This window comes from Lemur catta, chromosome 1 (genome assembly GCF_020740605.2).
Source record: "Lemur catta isolate mLemCat1 chromosome 1, mLemCat1.pri, whole genome shotgun sequence".
NCBI classification, from domain to species: Eukaryota; Metazoa; Chordata; class Mammalia; order Primates; family Lemuridae; genus Lemur; species Lemur catta.
This window is the reverse complement of record NC_059128.1, coordinates 68,079,554-68,104,147: the sequence shown is the minus strand read 5'-3', so window position 1 is coordinate 68,104,147 and position 24,594 is coordinate 68,079,554. Positions and strand designations below refer to the sequence as shown.

Sequence of the window (24,594 nt, the reverse complement as noted above, 5' to 3'; positions counted from 1 at the left end):
GAACTGCCATCGTGGAAACATCAACCTGTAGTCCCAGCGCTGCCACTTTCTACCTCTTTGACCTCAGGCAAGTAACTTAGCTTCTTCGACATTCAACTGCCCTGTGAGTAAAATAAAGTGAATAAATCTGGTCCATGTATGTCTCATGGTTATAAATCCAAAAACAGGGCATGTTTAGGTCTTTTTGTACTTCTACAGTCACCCTTTTCATCTCATCCAATTCACTCTGTAATGAGTCAAGGAAAGTTGCTGCTGAGTCTTGGAAGTAGCTCATTCATAACTGAGGTCTCTCGTCCAAAAAACTTAAGAACCCAAGTTAATCATCCCCAGCAAGAAGATAGGGAAGAGTCACCAGTTTCTCTGCTGGGATTGCTGGTATCTATCATGAATTGTGAGTATCTGGCTCTTCTTTCTCTTCTCTCTGTATCCACAAGGAGGCGCAATTGAGCGCACAATTTGAATCCCCTGCTTGGCCAAATGCCCCCCTCATATTGTAATCACAGAGCTGTTTCTCCAGTATGTCCCAGAACTCCCAGAGATGTTATGTGTATCATAAAGCCCCGGGCTAGGATTTTCCACTATTGTAAGATTTGACACCCTATTCTTTCTCCTCTTTTTCTAGAAGCAATGCCAAGGATGGGAAGATCTCTGTTCTCCTCCACTCTCCTCCTTCTCTTACTGGTGGCTTTGATGAGCCTTGGCTTGATGAGCTGGGCATGGACTGCCCCTGACTGCACCATAGCAGACAGCTCCCTGTTGCCTAACCTCTCCTACTACATCCCATTCTGTTCTTTGGCCCCAGGACTGCATATCTTTGCATCATGCTCCAATGTTAAAGACCTGGCTCAGACTTTGACAGCAGTGCCCCAAGATATAGAGGCCCTATGCCTCCAGGGCACAGTTCCCATCCTGTCAACGGATGCCTTTGCTCACTTCTCCTCCCTACGACTACTGAGGCTGCAGCTGGGCACCATCAGGGTTACTTCTGGGGCATTTCAAGGACTGGAGCAGCTGCAGCACCTTTCCTTTGAGCATCATGCTCCCTGTTGCCTGAGTCTATTCCTCCCTCCAGATGCTCTGGAGCCCCTTAGATTCCTCAAGAGCCTTTCCTTTCAAGGCTACTGCCTGAATAATAGCCAGAACATCCAGCTGCCCATGAAACTTAGTCATCTGACTCTGAGGCACAGCTGTTTGATAGATCTGCAGGAACTGCAAGGGCTCTTCCCAAACCTTGTTCCTGATTCCTCTCCTACAGCCAGCCCCAGACCATGGTCACCCTTCCTGGAGATGCTCGATCTGTCTGGAAACCTGCAGCTGAGCCAGGTGGGTGTCAGAGCTTTGCATGGCCTCCAGCTCCATTCTTTGAGATTGGATGGCACCCCACTAAGCGCATTAACCCTCCCAGACTCAGGATTGCTCCACCTGGACTCCCTCTCCCTTGTGGGTACAGGTATAGAAAAACTGCCTGGGAATGTGACAGAATACTTTGAGCTTCGTGCACTTGACCTTGGGAGAAACCAAATCCAGAACATAGAAGATGAGGATCTCTCAAGCTGCCGCTCCCTGGAACTGCTCAGCTTTCATGCCAATGGCCTGCAGTTTCTTCCTACTAGGTTTCTGAGTGCCCTGCCCCAGCTTCAGACGCTCAACCTGTCCATGAATAAGCTGGGCCCAACCTTGGTGCTCCCAGAAGGTCTGGTCAGCTCAAACCTGAGAGTGCTAGATCTGTCCCACAATGAGCTCAGTGTTCTGCCCTGTGGGGCCTTCTCCTTTCTTCCTCGACTCCAGGAGCTCTGGCTGAGCGGCAACAACATCTCCAACATATCCAGTGAGAGCCTGAAGGGACTGAGGTGGCTGAAGACCCTAGACCTGAGTTGGAACCAAATTAAGGTGCTAAATCCAGGCTGGCTCTCCTTTCTTCCTGCCCTCACCTCACTGAACCTCCTGGGCACCCTTTTAGAGTGGATCTTAGGCAAGCAGCTCCAGGGTCCTCAGAAGCTGAGCCATCTGCAGCTCGGTTCTCTTAACACGCTGGAGATCTACCCTCCGTGGCCTCCAGCACTGCTCAGCTTGGAGGCATGGGCAGAAGGATACATCCAGTTTAGCATCCCCAGGGGAGAACCCTTCTTGTTCCTGGAGAACCTTACCTTACAAACTCAAAATATGTTGCTGATTCCAAACAACATCACAGTCCATTTCCCTTCTCTGCGTCACCTCACTCTGCGAGGCTGCAGCCCCCACATTTTCTCAAGCCGTCAATCCCTGGGATTCTTCCCAGAGCTTCCAGTCTTGGAGCACTTGCACTTCTGGTCTACTCATAATGGTCCAGAAGACCTACATCTATCTGGGATGCCCAGGCTGCGAGTGCTGGAGCTGGGGGACCTGGACTTCCTCCTTGACTCAAGTCCAGTGAAACTGGAGGTGTTGCTGAAGGAGCTGCCTTCATTACAGGTGCTGGCATTGAGCAACCTGAACCTCGGAAACCTGTCTGTCTCCAGCTTCACAAACTTGGGCCTCCTCCGGCTGCTACTGCTCAACTCTGAATGGGCCCTGGGGTTGGACAGCAGCCTCCAGGAGTTAATCCCCCAGATGCCTCAATATGTTTATTTCTCCGATGTCACTTTCGCCTGCCAGTGTGAGAGCTCTTGGGTGGCACCTTGGGCAATACGGGCCCCAAACACCTTTGTATATGGACTGGAGAAATCCATTTGCATGGCCAATGCCTCTGACTACCTCAAGACTCCATTGCTCTCCTTCCTTTCCGACCACTGCCCGTACGATGCGGGGCTTCAGGCCTTTCTCAGCAGTTTCACTCTGGCACTCCTGCTGACCGTCCTCACACTGCTCGGCTGCCCCAGATGGCTCTGGCTGCACCACCTCCGGACTCTCTTTCGTACCTGGTGGTGGAAATTGGGTGGGCGGGGCCCCAGAAGCCAATTCCGCTATGATGTCTTTCTGTCCTATTGTGCACAGGACCAAGCCTGGGTGCTGGAAAAACTGGTCCCTGCCCTGGAGAAGCCTCCTCCTGCTGGCGAGGGCTTGAGGCTCTGCCTGCCTGAAAGAGACTTCGGAGCTGGACAAGACAGGATGGATGCGATGGCCGCCAGCATGGAGGGCAGTAGAGCCACCCTCTGCGTGCTCAGCCGCCAGGCCCTGAGTAGTCCCTGGTGCAATCTAGAGTTAAGGCTTGCCACCTACTTCTTGGTGGCCAAGCCTGGGACCGCTCGCCTCCTGCTGCTGTCTCTGGAGCCTATTGATTGGCGGCAGCTGCGCAGCTACCACCGCCTTACCAGGTGGCTCCAGAAGGAGGACTATTTCAATTTGCCCCAAAGCAGGATTGAGTGGAATGACTTCTGTGAGCAACTTCGGAGAAGGCTAAGGAACGCCGGACGAGAAAGAGACGATCAGGGGCTGTGAGAGACTTAGCCATGCAGAAATACTTCCCAGCAGAGGCCTGGACTTCATGACACCACTTGTGGGCAGACTCCCAGTGGTGGTCTGTAGGCAAAGCTTACAGCAAGCCCACTTTCCACGTGGGAAATGCTGGATGAAGACACCAAATCCCAATGGGAAAAGTAACTGAAAACCCTTGGAAGCAAAGTATTCATTCAAAAAACAGTTCTGATACCTGCTAGTCCTCTCACAACTAAAGGCACTTCCCAAAAAAGAATACACAAAAATGGTTCTCCCCGCAGAGGTCTTTTACCTCCTTAGTTAAATGTATTCCTAGGTACTTTATTTTCTTTGTTGCTATCATGAAGGGTATTGAGTCTTTTATTTGGTTCTCAGTTTGACTGTTATTGGCATATATGAATGCCTCTGATTTGTGTGTATTGATTTTGTATCCTGAGACTCTACTGAATTCATTTATCAGTTCCAGGAGTGTCTTGGTTGAATCCTTGGGGTTTTCTAGATATAATATCATATCATCTGCAAAGAGTAAGAGTTTGATCTCTTCTGTCCCCATTTGGACACCCTTGATTCTGTTCTCTTGCCTGATTGCCTTCGCAGGGACTTCCAGCACTCTGTTGAATAGCAGTGGGGACAGTGGGCAACCTTGTCTGGTTCCAGTTCTAAGTGGGAATGCTTTCAGTTTTTCCCCATTCAGTATGATGTTGGCTGTAGGTTTGTCATATATGGCTTGTATCATTTTTAGGGTTTCTAGAATCCCATGTGAATTTTTCAAAATGAATTCATTCTACCTCCATTGAAAGCAGTGTATTCACTTGTCTGTAAAAAGCTACTTTATTCCAGAGGAATGGGACAAGAATCAATGAGCTATTTATTAGTGCTCAGAAGCTAAATTGAAAATTCAGAGTTTCCTTAACTCATAAGGTTCTCACAGTAATAGGATTAGATGGGTGAGAACAATAGTTGTGATCTTATACTACACATGGGGAATTCAAGCACATAGAGGTTAAGTGGTTTACCACCTGGGCACAGCTCCTGTATCACAGTTTGTATCTGGTGCCCATTCCTCTGAGTCACAATCCAGTACACTGTGCTCTCTGGTCTTCTGGTTACCTCTAATGACAACTTACCTTGCTACAAAGTTAAAATAGGCAAAAATGAAGCAAACATCTTAAAAATGCACACACATATAATTTATTTCCAAGAATTTTTTCACAGATTCCCAGAAACTCTGCACAAAATTATAAGTACCCCCAAACAGAAGGATAAAGTACATTGATAAAAATGGAATATCATGCACTCATTAAGAATCATGCTTCAAAGGATATTTTGTGATATGGGAAAAAACTCATAATAATAAAAAGTATTTACCAACTTCATGTACTATGATTCCAGTTTTGAAAATAATTGCATATGTATCTAATGTACGAAATATAGAGAAAGAGAGAGAAGACTAGAAATGGTCCTAGAAATGGCCCTATGGATTGTGGATGATTTAAACTTCTTCTACTTTCCTGTATTATTCACTTTTTTCCTAAGATAAGCATGTGTTATTTTCATAACAATAAAAATGAAATAAATCCTCTTTCAAAAATGAACATCTTAGTGTAAATTAGTTTAATTCTTTACTTTCTGTTGACACAATGTGAGCTTGGGAGAAAGTATGAGTGCTGGGAGATCAGAAGATGGCGGAGTGGAGGTGACCTCCTGGAATTGTGCTCCCAGAGAGGAAGGTGTGGATCTCCACCTGCCACAACGCTAGAGGATTGCTTCTCCACAGGAACGGCGGTGTGAACCCACGGAGAATCACCGTGGGACACGGGGAACAGGAAAAAACAGAGGCGAGTGAGAAATCAGACCGAGATAATTTGGAGAGTGCGGGACGGAAAACAGACAGCGGAGTGCGGGACGGCCGTGCCTGCCTCACCGGCGAGTGGGGCGGGTGCAGCCCCACAGCAGAGCGGCTTGATCTCCCCACTGACCCCCACATCCACTCGGTCAGGGATCTGGCTGAAATTGGTGCAGAATCACCGCGGGAGACGTGGAGCTCCGAGGACAGGTGACATAGGCGGGAGAGAGCTTGGACTCGGGCGGGTCTCCGTGGTGCCCTATCTCTGAAAGGGACAGACGCGGACCTGCACCGAGGCGAGGGGCCGCGAGCGTGAAATATTAAAGCGGGACTTTTTTGCTTTTCTCTTCCCGTACGGCAGCTCTCTGGCTGGGGAGCCGCTGTGGGCCCTGGCGCCTGCCGAGCTCTGAACGCTTTCCCCTGGCGCCTGCGACCGACAGACGCGCGGTGGCCATCTCGGTTCCCACAGCTAAGCGGAAAGGACCTTGAACTCTGGCAGGCCTCTGCGGTGCCAGAGCCCTATCTCTTAAAGGGACAGACGCGGACCTGCACCGAGGCGAGGGGCCCCGAGCCTGAAATATTAAAGTGGGATTTTTTTTTTCTTTTTTTTCTTTTTATCTCTCTCTTTCTTTCTTTCTTTCTTTCTTTCTCTTTTCTTTCTTGTTTTCTCTTTCTTCTTCTTGTTATTCATATTGTTTCTCTCCTTTTTTTTTTTTCTTTTCTTTTTTCCTTTCTTTTTCTTTTCTTCTTTCCGGTGTCCCTCCAGCCCAGGAGCTACTGTAAACTCCTGAGTGCTCCAGACCCCCAGCTGTGATTCCTATCGGACCCTGAAAATTACCCCCCAGTGCCAGTGATCTGCGGGTGGGCAGGAACAATTGTGCGGGCCAAGGTCTAACTGCTGCAGAGCCATAGGGTGCCAGGCGACTCCTCAGGAGGCTCCATCCCCTGATCCATAGACCCTCTCCAGGTCCCCTTCCCAGGTGTGAGCACTGAGTGCTTCCCTAAACGCAAGAGTGTGGAGCCCGGACCTTGGGAACACTGGGACAGTGTAGACCTTTGCCCGTGGGAGCTGCAGCAGCTGGGGCACTGAGGGAGTGAGGGCACTGCCTCCTCGGCCTAGCCAGTGTCTTTCCTGCTGAAGGAGACAGAAACCACACATCCAGAGGAACAACCAAAAAGCCAGGGGGAGGGAAAAAAAAAAAAAAAAGAGAGGGAGAAGAGGCTTTCTGCTTGCAAATCGTGTGAATCCTGCCTACTAACTGAAAGTCCGCAACACAATGATTTAACTTGCCAAACTGGTCTTAGGTCAAGCCAACCCTCTGGGGGTGGACCCATCAGAAGCAGTCCCCCAACTGAGATAGAAAAAAGAAACTCTAAACAGCACACAACAGTCTCCCCCTATAGATAAAGGAAGCAACATTCCTAGACTGTTCCATAGCCTAAGAACAGAGTACAAGACGTGCTGTTAACTAGACTAAAGCTGTGAGAAAAGATCTAACGATAGAGCCAGATGGGAAGGGCTCAGCGGAAAAATATGGGGAGCACAAAAAACCAAACGGAAACCTCGCCCCCAAAGAGAAATACCAACTCTCCTCCAATTGGCACAAGCCAGTTTCAGAATACCAATATGTTACCAGAAGAATTTCAGTCTTGGGTTATAAATAAGCTGAATGATATACAAGAAAAAATTGATATCCACCGCAAAGAAACCGCAAAAAAATTCCAGGATTTGGAAGAAAAATTCACTAAAGAAATAGACGTATTGAAAAAAAACCAAACTGAACTCCTAGAAATGAGGGATTTATTCAGGGAGCTACAAAACACAGTGGAAAGTCTCAAGAACAGGGTAGATCAAATAGAAGACAGAATCTCAGAAATCGAAGATAACTCTTTCCAATTAAATAAGACAGTCACAGAGATAGAGCAAAGAAATAAGAAAAAAGACCAGAGTCTTCAAGAAATGTGGGATTATGTGAAGAAACCTAACGTGAGAGTTATAGGCATCCCTGAAGGTGAAGAAGATAATAAGCAAGGGCTGGATAAACTATTTGAAGACATAATAGAAGAAAATTTCCCAGGCCTTGCTAAAACTTTAGATATACAGGTTCAAGAAGCTCAAAGAACCCCTGGTAGATTCATAGCAAATAGGAAAACACCACGCCACGTAGTCGTCAGACTGACCAAAATATCCACTAAAGAGACCCTTCTTCGAGCTGTAAGGAGAAAGAAACAAGTAACATACAAAGGGAGGCCCATTAGAATTACGCCAGATTTCTCAACTGAAACTTTACAAGCAAGAAGAAGATGGGGCCCCATTCTCACTCTTCTGAAACAGAATAATGCCCAGCCTAGAATCTTGTACCCAGCTAAGCTAAGCTTTCTATATGAAGGAGAAATTAAGACATTCTCGGATAAACAAGGACTGAGGGAATTCACCAAGACAAGGCCACCCCTCCAAGAAGTACTCAAGAGAGAGTTACACATGGATCATCACAACAAAGACCCACGAATGTAAAACCACCCAAGAGCTAAAGATCAAATTCTAGCCACCACAATGGCTCAAGAGAGAAAACATAGCAATGAAGTTCTACCCAATAAGATAAACAGAAATCTATCCCAATTATCAGTTCTCTCACTAAATGTCAATGGCCTGAATTCCCCACTCAAGAGACATAGACTGGGCCAATGGATAAAAAAACACAAACCAAGTGTCTGCTGCCTTCAGGAAACTCACTTAACCGGCAAAGATGCATTTAGACTAAAAATAAAAGGATGGAACCTGATATTTCAAGCAAATGGTAGCCAAAAGAAAGCTGGTGTGGCAGTTTTAATTTCCAATAACTTAGTCTTCAAACCAACAAAAGTAATAAAAGACAAAGACGGTTACTACATACTGGTGAAAGGCACAATTCAACAAGAAGACATAACCATACTTAATATATATGCACCCAATCTAGGTGCACCCAGATTCATAAAGCAAATCCTACTCGATCTAAACCAAATCATAGGCAACAACACTTTAATAGTTGGAGATTTTAATACCCCACTGACAGCACAGGACAGATCCTCCAAGCAGAAAATAAGTAAAGACATAGTAGACTTAAACAGAATGCTAGAACAAATGGGCCTGACTGACATCTACAGGACATTCTACCCGAAAACCACTGAATATACATTCTTCTCATCAGCTCACGGGACATTCTCTAAGATTGACCATATCCTAGGTCATAAAGCAAGTCTTAAAAAAATTAAAAAAATAGAAATCATACCCTGCATCTTCTCAGATCACAATGGAATAAAAATAATAATGAACCTTAACAGGAACTCTCATTCCTACGCAAAGTCATGGAAGCTAAACAACCTTCTCCTGAATAACAATTTTGTAAAGGAAGAAATTAAGTCAGAAATCAAAACATTCTTTGAATTAAATGACAAAGGTGACACAACTTATCAAAATCTATGGGATGCAGCTAAAGCAGTCCTGAGAGGAAAATTCATTTCCATAAATGCCTATTTCAAAAAGACAGACAATTTACAACTAGACAACTTAATGAATAGACTCAAAGAGCTGGAGAAAGAAGAACAGACTGACCCCAAACCCAGCAGAAGGCGAGAAATTATTAAGATCAAATCAGAATTAAATGAAAAAGACAACAAAAATACTATAAGGGAAATTAATAAAACAAAAAGTTGGTTCTTTGAAAAGATAAATAAAATAGACACACCACTGGCTAGACTAACCAAGAGCAGAAAAGAAAAATCTTTAATAACTTCCATCAGGAACATGAAAGGAGAAATCACAACCGAAGCCACAGAGATACGTGACATTATCTATGAATATTACAAAAATCTTTATGCACACAAATTGGAGAATGAGGAGGAAATGGACAAATTTTTAGAATCACACAGCCTTCCCAAGCTCAATCAGGAAGAAATAGAATTCCTGAATAGACCAATATCAACAACTGAAATTGAAACAGCAATAAAAAACCTTCCCAAAAAGAAAAGCCCTGGTCCAGATGGGTTCACACCTGAATTTTACCATACATACAAAGATGAACTGGTGCCCATCCTACATAAACTATTCTTCAATATTGAGAAGGATGGAATTCTCCCCAACACATTCTACCACGCCAATATTACATTAATACCAAAACCAGGAAAGGATGCAACAAAAAAAGAAAACTACAGACCAATTTCTCTCATGAACGTAGACGCAAAAATCCTCAATAAAATCCTAGCAAATCGTATCCAAGTGCTGATTAAAAAAATAATTCATCATGACCAAGTAGGCTTCATCCCAGAGATGCAGGGGTGGTTTAACATACGAAAATCTATAAATGTAATTAACCACGTAAATAGAAGCAAAAATAAAGACCATATGATCCTCTCAATAGATGCAGAAAAAGCATTTGACAAAATTCAACACCCTTTTATGATAAAAACACTTAACAACATAGGCATAAATGGGACCCACCTAAAAATAATACAAGCCATATATGACAAACCCACAGCCAACATCATACTGAATGGGGAAAAACTGAAAGCATTCCCACTCAGAACTGGAACCAGACAAGGCTGCCCACTGTCCCCATTACTTTTCAACATAGTATTGGAAGTCCTTGCGAGAGCTATCAGACAAGAGAGCAGAATCAAAGGTGTCCAAATAGGGACAGAAGAGATCAAACTCTCACTCTTTGCTGATGACATGATGTTGTATCTGGAAAACCCCAAGGACTCAACCAAGAGACTCCTGGAATTAATTAACGAATTCAGTAATGTCTCAGGTTACAAAGTCAATACACACAAATCAGAGGCATTCATATATGCCAATACCATTCAATCGGAGAACCAAATTAAGGACTCAATACCTTTCAAAATAGCAACAAAGAAAATAAAATGTCTAGGAATATATTTAACTAAAGAGGTAAAGGACCTCTATAAAGAGAACTATGAAACGCTAAGGAAGGAAATTGCAGAACACGTAAATAAGTGGAAATCCATACCATGCTCATGGATTGGAAGAATTAACATCGTTAAAATGTCTATACTACCCAAAGTAATCTATAGATTCAATGCAATTCCTATTAAAATACCAACATCATTTTTCACAGATTTAGAAAAAATAATTATACACTTTGTATGGAATCAGAGAAGACCCCGTATAGCAAAAGCAATCTTAAGCAATAAAAACAAAATGGGAGGTATTGATTTGCCAGACTTCAAACTATACTACAAAGCTGTGGTTCTTAAAACTGCTTGGTATTGGCACAAGGGCAGGGACACAGACCAGTGGAACAGAACAGAAAACCCAAATATAAAATCATCCTCATATAACTATCTAATCTTTGACAAAATAGACAAAAACATACTCTGGGGACAAGAGTCCCTATTCAATAAATGGTGCTGGGAAAACTGGATAGCCACATGTAGAAGACTGAAACAGGACCCACAGATTTCACCTCTCACAAAAATTAAATCACGGTGGATAACAGATTTAAACCTTAAATGGGAAACAATTAGAATTCTAGAAGAAAATGTAGGAAAGACTCTTACAGACATTGGTCTAGGCAAAGAATTTATGAAGAAAACCCCTAAGGCAATCGCAGCAACAACAAAAATAAACGACTGGGACCTGATTAAATTAAAAAGCTTCTGCACAGCCAAAGAAATAGTCATGAAAATAAACAGACAGCCTACAGAATGGGAAAAAATTTTCGCATACTACACATCAGATAAAAGACTGATAACAAGAATCTATTTAGAACTCAGGAAAATCAGCAGGAAAAAATCAAACAATCCTATCAAAAAATGGGCAAAGGACATGAATAGAAATTTTTCAAAAGAAGACATAAGAATGGCCAAAAAACATATCAAAAAATGCTCAACATCCCTAATCATCAGGGAAATGCAAATCAAAACCACAATGAGATACCACTTAACTCCGGTGAGAATGGCCTTTATCAAAAAATCCCAAAACAACACATGTTGGCGTGGATGCGGAGAGACAGGAACACTCATACACTGCTGGTGGGAATGCAAACTAGTGCAACCCCTATGGAAAGCAATATGGAGATACCTTAAACAGATTCAAGTAGACCTACCATTTGATCCAGCAATCCCATTATTGGGCATATACCCAGAAGAACAAAAGTCATTCTTTAACAAAAACACCTGTACCCGAATGTTTATAGCAGCACAATTTACAATCGCAAGGATGTGGAAACAACCCAAGTGCCCATCAATCCACGAATGGATTAGTAAACTGTGGTATATGTATACCATGGAGTACTACTCAGCTATAAGAAATAACAATGATACGACATCTCTTTGGTTCTCCTGGAGAGAGCTGGAACCCATTATACTAAGTGAAGTATCCAAAGAATGGAAAAACAAGCATCACATGTACTCACCAGAAAACTGGTTTCCCTGATCATCACCTAAATGTACATCAGGGAAGGATACCAATTGGATATCAGACTGGGATGGGGGGTGGGGGGAGGGGATGGGTGTATGCCTACATGATGAGTGCGTTGCACACCCTCTGGGGAATGGTCATGCTTGAAGGTGCAGACCCGGGGAGGTGGGGGGGGGAGGGGATGGAGGTATGACTACATGATGAGTGCCAGGTGCACTGTCGGGAGAATGAGAACGGACGCGCTTGGGACTCTGACTCGGGGGGATGGGTGGGACATGGAAAATGTATATAACCTAAACTTATGTACCCCCATGATGAGCTGAAATAAAAAAATATATATATTAAAAAAAAAAAAAAAAAAAAAAGAAAGTATGAGTGCTGAAATCTGGAAAACACAGGAAAAAAGTAAAAAAAATACCCACAAACTGGGGTATTTTGGTACAATAGGTACAAACTATATCTATTTCAGGGACCGTCTGTTAGACAAACGGCCCAAAGATGGTTACCTTATATTGGCCCCAGCTTGTTTACTTCTTCACAGCAAGCTGAATCCTGTTAGCTCAAAAACCCACCAGTGCCAAAATTTTTATATATCTAATTGTTTTATACATAGTCCAAATAAGCAGATTTTTAATCATTTAGAGCCTACCTGCTTTGCACACTGTGCCCAACATTTGCTAGCCATACATAAGGTAAACTCTGGGGCTACAAATACCCCAAGTTGCTGCTGTGATTCGGAGCTCTTTGACTCAGAGTATTCACTGGGCTTCTGGGCAACATCACCTAGATAAGCAAGTCTCTCTCTTATCCCCTTCTCCCCTTCTGGGTGGTGGCCCCCCTGCCCTCGCCTCTGGAAGGTCTCATGCTGTAAGGGACTGCCCCTGCATGCAAACTGCCCCTGCATGCTAAATAGCTCCCCCCAAAAACTTATGTATGCTACTGCTACCTCAGTGTCATATCTTTTTCCTTAATTGGCCCCCAAATCCCGTGAATCCCTCTGCCATTGTTACAGAAACTTCCTTGGCCAAACTAAGGAGTCACTCAATGTTTGACTCAGCAAATACGTTTCCACACACATCTTTTCATGAAAAAATAGCAATTTTTTCAATTAATAGAGCAGAACTAATTGCAGTCCCATGGCATAAATAACTGATCACAGGTCCAGAATTTCTTTTTTTTTCTTCCCCCTTTTTCTGCTGTCAGCTAGTGATCTTTAGAAAATATCATTCATTTTTATCAATGTTAATAAAAAGCTCAAGTTCCTATTAACTTTAATATATTCCATTATACTTCTTTATGTCATTGAGTTTACCTGGATGGTTTTCTTTTTTTCTTGATGTATCTTGGACTCATATCATGGAATTTCTGATTGAAAAAAATTGGCATCTGATGTATGAATCCCCTCTACTACTTTCCCAACTTAAGTCTGACAAAATCCATGATAGACAGTTGTCTTCCAAAGCAGCTTGTCCCAGCATTGAATAGGTTTCTTTGTTAGGAAGTAAGTCTCCATAATGAATTCAAATGTATCTCCCTATAACTTTTACCTACTGTTTCTAATTCTGTACTTTAGAAATTAAATGGGACAAAATTAATTACTGTATTAAATGATCACCTTTCATTTGTCCCAATAAAGTCTTTTGTTCTCCATTTTAAATATCCCAGTTCCTTCCACTATTACTCATTTTCCATATTTCCAGTTTCCCTCTAAGTTGGTTTTCTCCAAATTCATTGCAGTTTGACCATGTGCTTACTAAATTTTGAGGCACAGACTGTATGTAGGGCTCTATATCTGATCTACATAGAATTGAGCAGGGTTATCCCTTCCCTGTTTTAGACCATTGCCTCCATTTATACATCCTAAAATCACATTATTAGTTGTGGCAATTATAATGTTTACTTAAGTGTTTAATTTACTTTTCTCTGGCTGAAGTGAGATTGAAATGACAATTCACAAAACAAGTGGGGAATCATTTACAGTTAGGTACTAATAGAGAATTCGTTACTGATCCAAAAATCCCAACATAACCACAGTATACTTGGGGTGGGCATATGTGCAGAATTATGGAAAGAAGAGAACAGATGGATAAGGCTTTGAAGTGCTTTGTAAATTCTATGCAATAATTAATCTCTGTCTTCATATACTTCAGCTTCATAGAACCACTTGCTCTTCATTTTCATTCCTAAATTCAGTATCATCTTTTTTTGTGGGAAAACATAGTTGCATTAGTATAAAAATATATGCCCATGCTTTTGGTTATATTTGACATTCTGATCCAAGGGTTAAGGCCAATCTTCAGATTAGACCCATGCCTCATCATCTTTTCCTTTTTCCCAAGGCTGAACCAATTTAGATCTCAGTTAAAGAAATACTTTTTGAGATGTGGCCAAAACTTTCTCACTGTTATGCCTAAATAAAGCTACTGAGAGAAGTTGGGTAATCCAGAAGGGTCAAAAACAAACTTTGGCACAACTATTTAAAAATGTCTAGGGGGGACTAGAACTCATCAGGAAGGCCTGAGTACACACAGGGCATGCTCTGGATCACCATCCCTCCAAGATGGGCTGCCCAGGACATAATTGCCACGGCTCAGAATATGTTGGCTACATACTTTACTTTAGAGGCAGGGGTGTAATGGGTCCTTCTTAAATCGGAGAAGACCACAATGCCCTTTATGTCTGCATATAACCACCTTTTCAGGCTACTTAAATAATATGGTCATTGGATGGGCTCCAAATAATTGCTGTACTTGATCATGTTAGCTTCCAACATTCACTCTGTTTTATTAACAGAAGCCAGCTAAGTTCATGTCAGACTGGTAATGTGTCAATGTCATGACAAAGTTTGACGAGGCATGTCTCACTCATGAGCATGAAAAGCCAATCATCGTGCTTATGAATGAGAAAAATGTCCACTGTTTCTTAAACATGCCAGGAGCACTCGTGCTTTGTGGCATTTATACATGCTGTCTCCTCTGCCTGGAACCCCCTCTCCTCAGATATTCATAGTTCTTGCCCCCACACTTCATTCAAGTCTTTGCCTAACTGTCACCTTCTCAGTGAGGCCTTTATTGACAATCATAGTTAAAATTGTTGTACCCATGAGGGAATAGTGAGATGCTGGGCAAAGGATACAAAGTTTCAGTTAGGGTGAATAAGTTCTAGAAATCTACTGTACAGCATGGTGACTATAGTTAATAATAATGTATTGTACACTTGTCCCTCAATATCTGTAGCGGGAACGGTTTCAGGACACTTACCAACAACAAAATATGGGATGCTATACTCCCCCATTGGAATATAAAATTCACAAGTCAAGAATTTTTATCCATTTTGTTCACTGCTGCATTCAGGTGCAGCTAGAACAGTGCCTGGAACATTGAAAATAAATTATTATTCTTGAATTAACTAATCAGTTCTTAACATTAAAATATAAATAATATAAACATGTATGTATATTTTATATTTAAATACAAATCTGAGTCCAACTATAGATGTAAGTACAGATAAAAGGGAAAATTTTAAATGTTAAAGTTATATAATTATATTTTCATTGCTGATACATTTTCCCACGTCTTTCCAAAATAAGTCATTACACTTCTATAATAGGAAAAGTAAACACTTAAAAGAAATTAACCTTAAGAGAGATCTCAAAAAGGGAAATAATCACAAAGCATGGGTCTGAAGACGACACACGGAAGCGGCAGGAGGGAGGAGTAGGATACAGAGAGCTGTAGTGGGAGGATGGGACTGGACAGTCTCTCAGCATAAAACTCCACAAGGATGGCTGTCCAAGAGGCCTGCCCCCATCCCCTAAGCCTAAACAATTACCTGAATGTATCAAAATTTTACTCCTGCTAAGCATATATGTATTTAAGGACCCAACACTCTGATTTGAGAAGACCTAAGATACAAAAGGTTACCTACCTCCAAAGTCAGCGAGACTCTCTAAAAAGTCTCAGATATATATGTCTTCAATTCATTCTCATTGAAAATTAGTTACATTTGGTACAATATATTGAGAGAGAACAGCAGAAGAGTGGTAAAAATTAAACCTGACTCCAAAGGCTAAGTTATTACTCTCAGATCAGTATTGAATGACAGGGTATGTGCAGTGAGTCTCCTCACTTCCTCCTCCAAATTACGGAAGGGAACACGAAAGACTAAGAGCCACACACATTAACCAGGGAAGGCAGAGAGAAAAGTCCAGGTGTCCTGAACTGTGCTGCTCACAGAGGGACCCACCACCAAGCCTGGATGTTTCCAAATCTGTTTACACCTAAAAACAGGATCTGGGGGCCTCGGATCCACTGCATGTGGCCACTTCATCCCAACTGTCTTGAGTGCCAGTTTCTATCCAGTGGTCAAACCCAGAAACCCAATCAGGACCTGATCTCCCTCAGGAGCTCTTAGCTTAGCTACTCAGTGGCTTCTTGGCCTCCAAAGAAGGATGTGCTGTGTTTGTTTCTTTGTTTGCTTGCCACTGCACCCAAGCATTTTGCCTTACCTGGCAACGGACGAGCTAGGGGTTACCCTGGCACATCCAGGCCACGTGGTACAAGCCTTCCCAGAGTGTTCCCGTCTGAGACCAGCTGCCTCCTGAAGCTTCCTGAGGAGAAGACAGTGAGCTTGCTGATGTCACAGAGCCTCCGTTGCCATGCCAACGATTCTTAGGAGAGATCACAGAGAAGGTGGTGAGACAGAAGAAAGAAAAATGTAGGAAAAGGAAGAATAATAGTAAAAACATACAGTATCTAAGCTTATAGGGGAGAAATGTGTTGAAACTTTTGGAGAGAACTACTTTTTCAGAATCAATGACTTTCGAACATCTTCTTGGAGAGACGTGGCTTCACAGAAGAATGGTTTCTGAGCTACTTTACATCTTAGTCTAAAAATAAAAGAATTGGGACTGATTTTGAAGCAGTAATTGTAATACCAAAAATCTATTATGAAGGAAGCTAGATGGCCATTAAAATGGCAGAAACTCAACATATATTCTCTGTAACATACCACTGAGGTGGGGATGAAATGGCTTTGAATTATAGCATGAAACTTCAAATGCTCCAGGGGCTCCTATAAAGTGTAACTTGGAGTGTCCTTGAGTTAACACTGAAAGACTAGGAGTGGGGGCCGGGGTGTGAAAGAAGGAACCTAGCGACCTAGGCATGCAACTCTGAAGAATATTTACTCTAAAGTTCTCCCAGCATCAGTGTGTGGCCCATGGGCAGATTGAGCACTTGAAAGCCCAGGGCCTCAGTCGGTTTGAATGAAATGATGAGTATTATCCTGCCACCTTGTGGCTCTGAGCCCACATGCACAGGGCTTGGAGAAGAGAGGAAGGAAAGGAAGGAATCACAGAGTGCCTAACTGAAGAAGGAAAGTTCAGAAACACATCTTCCTCCTTCCTCCCGATAGAAATCAACTCACCCAGGCCTGCTCATCACTATCAGCATAGAATGACAGCATATTTACTTAATTAGCTAAATATGAAGAGGGCCTAAAGTTCAGCCGTTGGGTGGGATTTTTGCTGAGATAGATTTCCCAGGATGTTTGTCCTCCTAGAGTGGCATGATGCACTGTGAGCTCCTTGAGGTCAAAGATTAATTAATTTTGTCTCTCCAGAGTCTAAAGTTCAAATACTTGCCCATTAAATCAGGCTGTTTATTAAGTAGAGTGCTTTAGTGACAAGATTAGTTAAGAACAAGCCCTCCCAAAAATGACATATTGTTGACCTGAGTGAAGACAAGGCATAAACATTTAATAACAGCTACAAAGCCATATTCAGATTAGATATAATTTTTACTGGAATTGTATAAATCTCTTGAAAGATACATCAAATGGAATTTAAACCAAATATAATCTCTTAACCTCTGTGAATTTCTGTTTTATTACTTGAAAAGGATAATGCCTCCCTCACATTTTTCATGTAAAATCTGCTGGCAGAAAGCCTGGCTTGGGATATACTTATGGAGAAAACTCAGAAACTTCAATGCTAAATAAGATCCTAGATGATTTCTCAAAGGTTTTTATTGGGTTTTTTTTTCTTGGTTTTTGTTTTTTGTAAAGAGACAGCGTCTTACCCTGTTGCCCTGGCTGGAACTCCTGGGCTCAAACTATCCTCCTACCTCAGCCTCCCCTGCGAGCATAAGCCACCATGACTGTCTAATTGTCTTATGTTTCCCAGGCTGGTCCCCAATGCCTCATGAAATCTTAGCTTCCCAAAACCCTGGGATTACAGATGTGAGCCACCATGTCCTGTCCCCAGGTGATTCTTATACACATTGAATTGTGAAAGTCACTGGACCATTCCAGTGAGCATGGTTCCCCTACTGGGTGGCCTATAACTATAGTTGAATGGACCAATTTTTAAAACACCATGTCTGAAGAATAAGAGGAGGCAGAGGGGTTACTGTTAGTGAACGATTGGGAAGCAATTCAGTATTTGGGATTTGTTAAAATGAATTTTACTGTCACTTGAACAAGCACATATTGGGGAAGGGGAGCTTCAGGATCCCATGAAATACCTGGTGATATCCATTATGTGGCTGGTTTTTAAAATCCAGAGGCAGCCTAGAGGAGCCAGATTAGCAGCAAAACAGAGGGGCCATTTCCAGGTGATAGTCTCTCAGATGGATTTAAATTCGTCACTGAAAGTAAAACATGCTGTGGGATTGAATGATGCACTGTGATTGTCCTTGCTGCTCCTGAGGGGCGGCCTCCAGGGACAAGATGTGCCCAGAAAGGGATGCATAACAAAAGGCAGGGAGGGTTTCCTGGCACTCTGCTCCTTTTTGTGTAACAGCTAAAGAGGATTTGTGTGAGGACCAATCTTTTGTCAATGCAGCACCAGGAATCCAAATCTTGGACACTAAGATTGTCTTAGAAATGTTAATTATACACATGTGGAAGTCCCTTCACTGTCCTGATTCAAAGTTCACTTTGTTGTAACTACTACTACAAAAAAGAGCTATGACCTTTATTATTTTTTCTATAAATATATTTTAGATTATAAAAAAGTATATGTGATGATATTTCATTCTTTCACAAAACCCAAATACTTGTTTGCTTGGTCCTCAAAAAAAATGCCCAGGAAATATTTGTTTGAAAATCCTGTCAGAGTAATTTTAGCCAGGACCTCTTTGTTTACTGATATTTTTCAGATGACATGATGACAGAATTCAGTGGGTTTTGGTTGAATCATAGTTGAAAAATTGAAACTAAGATTTTAAATTCTTTCTACTTGAAAAAGGAAAATTGAACTTGTATTGTTAGGTGGAAAATACAATGTTCTAAGGCAGAAACAGAATGGTTCCTCATGGTGATATACTTAGAACAAAGAGAAATTATCAGATTGGTTCACAAAGAGAGAGAACTGGTTCTTTAAATCAGAATATGAAGAAAATATAATATCCTCAGATATGGGAGCCCATTTCATCCAATAGTAATGGAAGTTGAATGACAGAAATTCAAGATTCTCAGCTTCATCTAAGTCCACTCGATATCCCCATTCTAAATTTCAACATCCCAGTTGGTTGTCTATGACTACAATATTAACCACACAAAGATTAATGACTTAGAACAACCAAACCATTTATTATTTCTCATGATTCCCTGAATTTTTTGGGCACAGTTGAGAAACTCTTTTGTCCTACATGGTGTTGGCTCAGTCTGTAGTCATCTGGAAGCATGGTTACACCATCAATAGCGAAGAAAGATCATTTAAACAGCCATTACTTGGTGCTGCATGTTGGCTGAAAGCTCAGCTGTTTTCAGCTGGAACAACTTGGTTCTTCTCTACATGTTCCCAGAGCCCATGGTGGAAACTATAGATTTCATAAGGCCCAAACTTGGAGGTTACACAGCATCACTTCCATCACATTCTATTGATCAATAAGGGTCACTGGATCAGACCATATTCAAGAGGAGGAGAAGTAGATACCAACTCTTTATGGGGAAATGGCAAGGTCACATTACAAGAGAGTATGTAGGATGGAGATATTTTGGGGGCCATCATTGGAAACATAATCCATCACAGTCCACTCTCTGATCATGACCAATCACTTTCCTCCCATGTGTAAATTATATTCAACTTTGCTTCCAAGGGCTCATCCCATTATAGCACCAGTAACTAGCCCACAGTCATGTCATTTATAATCATACATGAGGTTTTTGGTTGTAATAACCTGAAAGAGTAACTCTAATATTCAGTCTTGTTCAAAGAAAGAAGCTCTTTTCCTCTTCTGCTTTCTTTTTCTTTTTCTTCTTTTCTTCTCTTTCTGAATAATTCATCCATAAAACCATTAGATCTGACAGAGGGAAATGAGTGTTCATGGTGTAGAATAGACCTGTGGCAACCCAAAGAGAAATGTCAGACCCAAGTGGGTTGAGGGGGGTGTTGGGTAGGAGGGGCAATTGGACATGCAATTTTAGAAACAGATAAGGGTTAGAAAGGTATCCATGTATGTGGGCAGCTTGGTGTGGTGTGGTAGTATACAGAGTGGTGTATCCACATTCACAATGAAGAAATAAACATGGAAATGGGAGGCTGCTGGCATACAAGGAGATCATCAAGTAAGTTAATAAATTCAGTATAACAAGCCAAATTTCTCACTCTTGGAAAAGGGAGTAACAAATACAGAAATAGAAGAAAACTAGAATGAACTCTGTGATGTTGGACTGGGATTGTATGTATCAGTGTGAACTCATGGTTTTCAATATATATGGTAAATAGAGATATAGATCTGTCCACTAAGAAGGTCTAGAAACAGTGATGTACCAAAAACAATGAACACACCCACCATGTTCTGTTAAAAGGAACCAGAACTCTTTGGAAAAAATGACTGATCCAGGGCTCTGGAACACAGAAAATAAAAGGTGATCCTGGAATGTGATTTCCTTGCCAGAGAGCAAGGAAGTACTTATCAATTAGTGGAGACATTTGAAAACGACACAAAAGCAAGCTTGAATGAGTTCCCACCAGTTAAATCAGGGACAATTTGAACATGAAATAAGTGATAGTAATATATTTGTAACTATTCATTAAGTAGGGTACTGTCACTATATGGAGATATAAATAAACAAATGGAAAGTTTAGCCAAAAACAATAAGATATTTATGTAGTTCAAAGTAGCACCTCACAATCTGCTTACTAATAACAAAAGGGAAAAAATTTACTTTGCTGTGGAGTAAGTAGTCTGGTAAACACCATCTTAATCAAAGTGAGCATTATCATAAATGCAATGAATTGAAATCATACAATTGACACAATGCAATAGAAGAATGTGGAGTCTATTCCTGAAAAAGATACCCAGCTTTAATCTAAGTTTAAATTATATAAGATAAATTGAAGAACATTGTACAAAATAACTGGCTTGTACAATTCATGAATGTCATGGTTAAGGAAAAACCCAAGAACTAGTACTATTGAAACAGAATAAAGAAATATGGCAATACGGCAGCCCCAGAGGTATGCCACAAAGATCTCCCTTCAAGAAATAATCTACTGACCAGCTGTAGAAAGGGCAGTTACCTGATAGCCTCCAGCTATGGTATATTTGGAATCCACAGTATTTAAGCAAAGGCTGTGTTGTTCCCACCGTTAGTCCCCACCTAACCATGAGGATGAAGGTGCTACATCTGGCCCAGTGCAAAAAATATCTGAGTCAGAGGCTCTCATTGGGTTGGCTAAGACTTTCTCAGAGCTACTTCACAGTCTGAGGCTCTTCCTAACCAAGCTGCTTTCTTCCATTCTGCTCACACGGGTGTCAGACCCACATCTGAGTCTAAAAGGTTTTGCTGGCTACTCTTGCCCCTCCTCCTTATCTTTCACAGATAGATATTTCAATTCATATTTGATACCTCAAAATCTGTCTTGGCATCTACTTCTATGAGGACTTAAATGACACTACAACTAAATGCAATGCATAATTCTGCCTGTAAGATTCTGGGCAGGCATCCTTCTGGAGAGAGAAACACAGATGACCAGGGTGATAGCTTTCCTCCATTCAGACTCTTTTCCTCCTGATCCCCTCCCCCATCCATGGCTGCCAAGAGAGATGCTAGTGTTGCTGCTTCCCCTCTGTTGGGGCTTCCACAGAGAGTGGGGCTCAAACCTTTCCTCTTAAAACCCTGCAGAGGACAAAGGGGTGCTCAGAGTGGGAGCCCCCTGCTCACTGGCCCTCCCTGGTGCTGCTTGCCCAGCTGCTCTATCAAAGCAGGGCACACCTCAAAGTCAGACATCAAACTTGCGTGAGCACCCTATAAGCAAATCGGGACCCCACGCTTCTCCCTGGCATGGTCAGGGATTGATCTTCAGGGACCCAGGGACAGGCCTGCAGACCAGATCCCATACACCCTGGACTTGATCGTGTTGCTAGGGGACAGAAAGGAGAGGTTAGTGAATCTTGGGAGGTGAGAGAGCCCACATGGGCAGAACGGAAAAGACAGTGCAGTATGAGTCACAGCCGCAGCACACTTATGGAGCACCCGTATCCCCACAGGAAGGCCATGCTCTCAGCCCAGGGCAGAATGCTGGACAGGGAAGCTCCCAGTCCACAGTGCCATCATTGGGGAGGTAAGCTAGTTTGAGCTCCTGCCTGCTGACAGATGCTGGAGGGATACTGCAGAGCAGGGAAGGAAGAGAAGAACAAAAGCTGCTTCCAACAGCCGGATTGTGATTCTCAGCCAGCCATGCCCCCACAAGCAGATGTTCTGGCTGGGTGGGGCCACTTCAGACCCTCTCTGGCATCTTTCCCCAGAAGCTTGGGAGGACCTTTGACCCCCACCAAAACTGCTACTTACCAGTTCTTGTGGAGCTTGAGGGCAGGCCCACCCAACCCAGCCCAGCCCAGCCTCACTCCCCCACCTGCCTCAGCTGTGGTGGAGAATAAGGACTCACCTGGAAGTTCCAGGGCCCCACTCACCACATGGGGCATTCAAGTGCTTCTCCTCAGGGGCCAGAGCCAGTCACAGGTCCCAGAAACGTTTGTTTGTTGAAGGAACAGCTTGTTCCTTCTGGCAAGTACCAGGGAGGTCAACTTGCACAGCAATTACAGCATTTACTGACTCAGTCATGCAGGGCAGTAGATTATTAGCCCCAAGCACCACCTACTGTCTCAGAGATTAAACTTCAACTTCAGAGATTAGACTTCAACACCCCACTGACAGACCTGTAAAGAAAGATCATCCAAGTAGAAAATAAATAAACACTGGATTTAAATGGGAATCTGGAACAAACAGACCTAACAGACATTTACAGAACATTTTACCCAAAACTACTAAATATACATTCTTCTCATCAGCACACAAAACATTCTCCAAGACTGATCATACATTAGGCCACAAAACATGTCTCAACACATTCAAAAAAATAGAAATCATACTATGTATCTTCTAAGACAACAGTGGAATAAAACTAGAAATCAACTCCAAGAGAAACACTCAAGTCTGCACAAAGTCATGGAAATTAAACAACCTGCTTCACAACATGATGCTATGGGATATATATATAGGTAGTAAAATGGTTGCTATAGCAAAACAAATAAATATCTCTATCATCTCACACAGTTACTTTTTGTTACAAGAGCAGCTAAAATCTACTAATTTAACAAAACTCTCTAATACAATATTTTTTATTAATTATAGTCCTGATATAGTACATTTGATCTCTAGAGGTGTTTATCCTACATATTTGCCTCTTTGTATCTTTTGACCTATATCTCCCATTTCCTTGCCTCCCACCTGTTCCCTGGTAACCACTGTTTTATTTTCTATCTTTGTACATTTGAACTTTTTTTTAAAAAATGCCATTTTTCTAATGGCTACCATAATGCAACTGAAATCTCTCTAAACAACAAATTTAAGAACTAATATCGGTGAGCAAAGAATGTTTTCTTTCTACAAAATAAGAATAAGGAATCTAATGGTAGCTCTTATTGTAGCTATTACAATAAGCTCTTAGTACTTAATTATTCCCCAGGAACCTATTGCCGTGCATAGTTACCTAAAGCATAAGAGAAGGTAAGAACCTAGTTAATCAACTACTCTTCAGAGAATGGCAGGGCTTGGGATTTCATTGAAAATACATAAAATTCAACAGGCTATCTCATCTGTTGAACAAATACTTTAAAAATATCATGGGAGAAGGCTTCAAATCTCAAAAGGCTATGATGGAAGTAAATAAACAATACCTTCATTGGGGCTCTTGTCCATAAATATGAGCTTTGAAGCTGGGGAGAATAAAATCTTTTAAAATTCATTCTTTGGAACCCATGGCAGGTTCCAGACTGGATCGTCCAATTCTTCAGAAGCCCCTCACATGCTTTCTATCGTGTTGGGCGATATTTTATTTCCCTTCTATAATCTTTCTTCTCAACACATAGCAGAAAGTGAGTTAAAACTTTATGCACCATATTGCAATAAGTGCCAAGTGTTCTGCATAAATGTATTGACTGGCAAGAGCTTTCTTCTTGTTCTGAAAATGTGAATATTTGATTTGAATAAAATTCAGACAGAGAAGCTTGAAAATATTAATTTCCTTCTTATTTCCCTGAGTCTTGGGAAACACATGTATATATCTAGTTTCTTTATCTCTTTAAAATATGAATGTCTATTGTTTACAAAGAAGCCTAGAGATTTCATGTGAAAATATGCAACTGATAAATTTCCAGAGGTAGAATTGTTATAACACTATAATGAATTTTGTTGCTTGTTCAGTAGAGAAAGTATGGAATATCTCTGATTCAACTCTGATATCGGGTTAACCCATATTATTTCTATCAGTTTCACTAGTTTAATATGCTCCGGATTTATGTGAAATAATGCTTCCTTAAATGACAAACCCATTCAGTATCTGTACGCTTTTTGTTTGTTGCATTTATAGGATTTCCTTTGGATAGTGACTTTATGAAAAAGAAAT

The 24,594-nt window shown here is 41.8% G+C and overlaps 1 protein-coding gene, 1 long non-coding RNA gene and 1 other non-coding gene across 3 annotated transcripts; 1 reads left to right on the top strand and 2 right to left on the bottom strand.

Moving 5' to 3' along the window:
- The first annotated feature begins 624 nt into the window (after positions 1 to 624).
- Positions 625 to 3,723, top strand: LOC123621594 (toll-like receptor 11). The gene has a single exon (XM_045527452.1). It carries the CDS (start codon positions 628 to 630, stop codon positions 3,415 to 3,417), a length of 2,790 nt encoding a protein of 929 aa, XP_045383408.1. The 5' UTR covers positions 625 to 627; the 3' UTR covers positions 3,418 to 3,723.
- A 10,764-nt stretch (positions 3,724 to 14,487) lies between these two features.
- LOC123630969 lies at positions 14,488 to 14,590 on the bottom strand. Its single transcript, XR_006732892.1, has one exon. It is a non-coding gene; the product is annotated as a small nucleolar RNA U13 (small nucleolar RNA).
- A 4,653-nt stretch (positions 14,591 to 19,243) lies between these two features.
- On the bottom strand, positions 19,244 to 22,741 carry LOC123621592. Its single transcript, XR_006729193.1, has 2 exons — positions 22,576 to 22,741; positions 19,244 to 20,023 (listed from the first exon to the last, which is right to left on the bottom strand). It is a non-coding gene; the product is annotated as an uncharacterized LOC123621592 (long non-coding RNA).
- Between the last annotated feature and the right edge of the window lie 1,853 nt (positions 22,742 to 24,594).

Excerpts from the sequence above, each read along its gene's own strand:
- LOC123621594 (XM_045527452.1), top strand. The coding sequence starts at position 628 with ATGCCAAGGATGGGAAGATCTCTGTTCTCCTCCACTCTCCTCCTTCTC.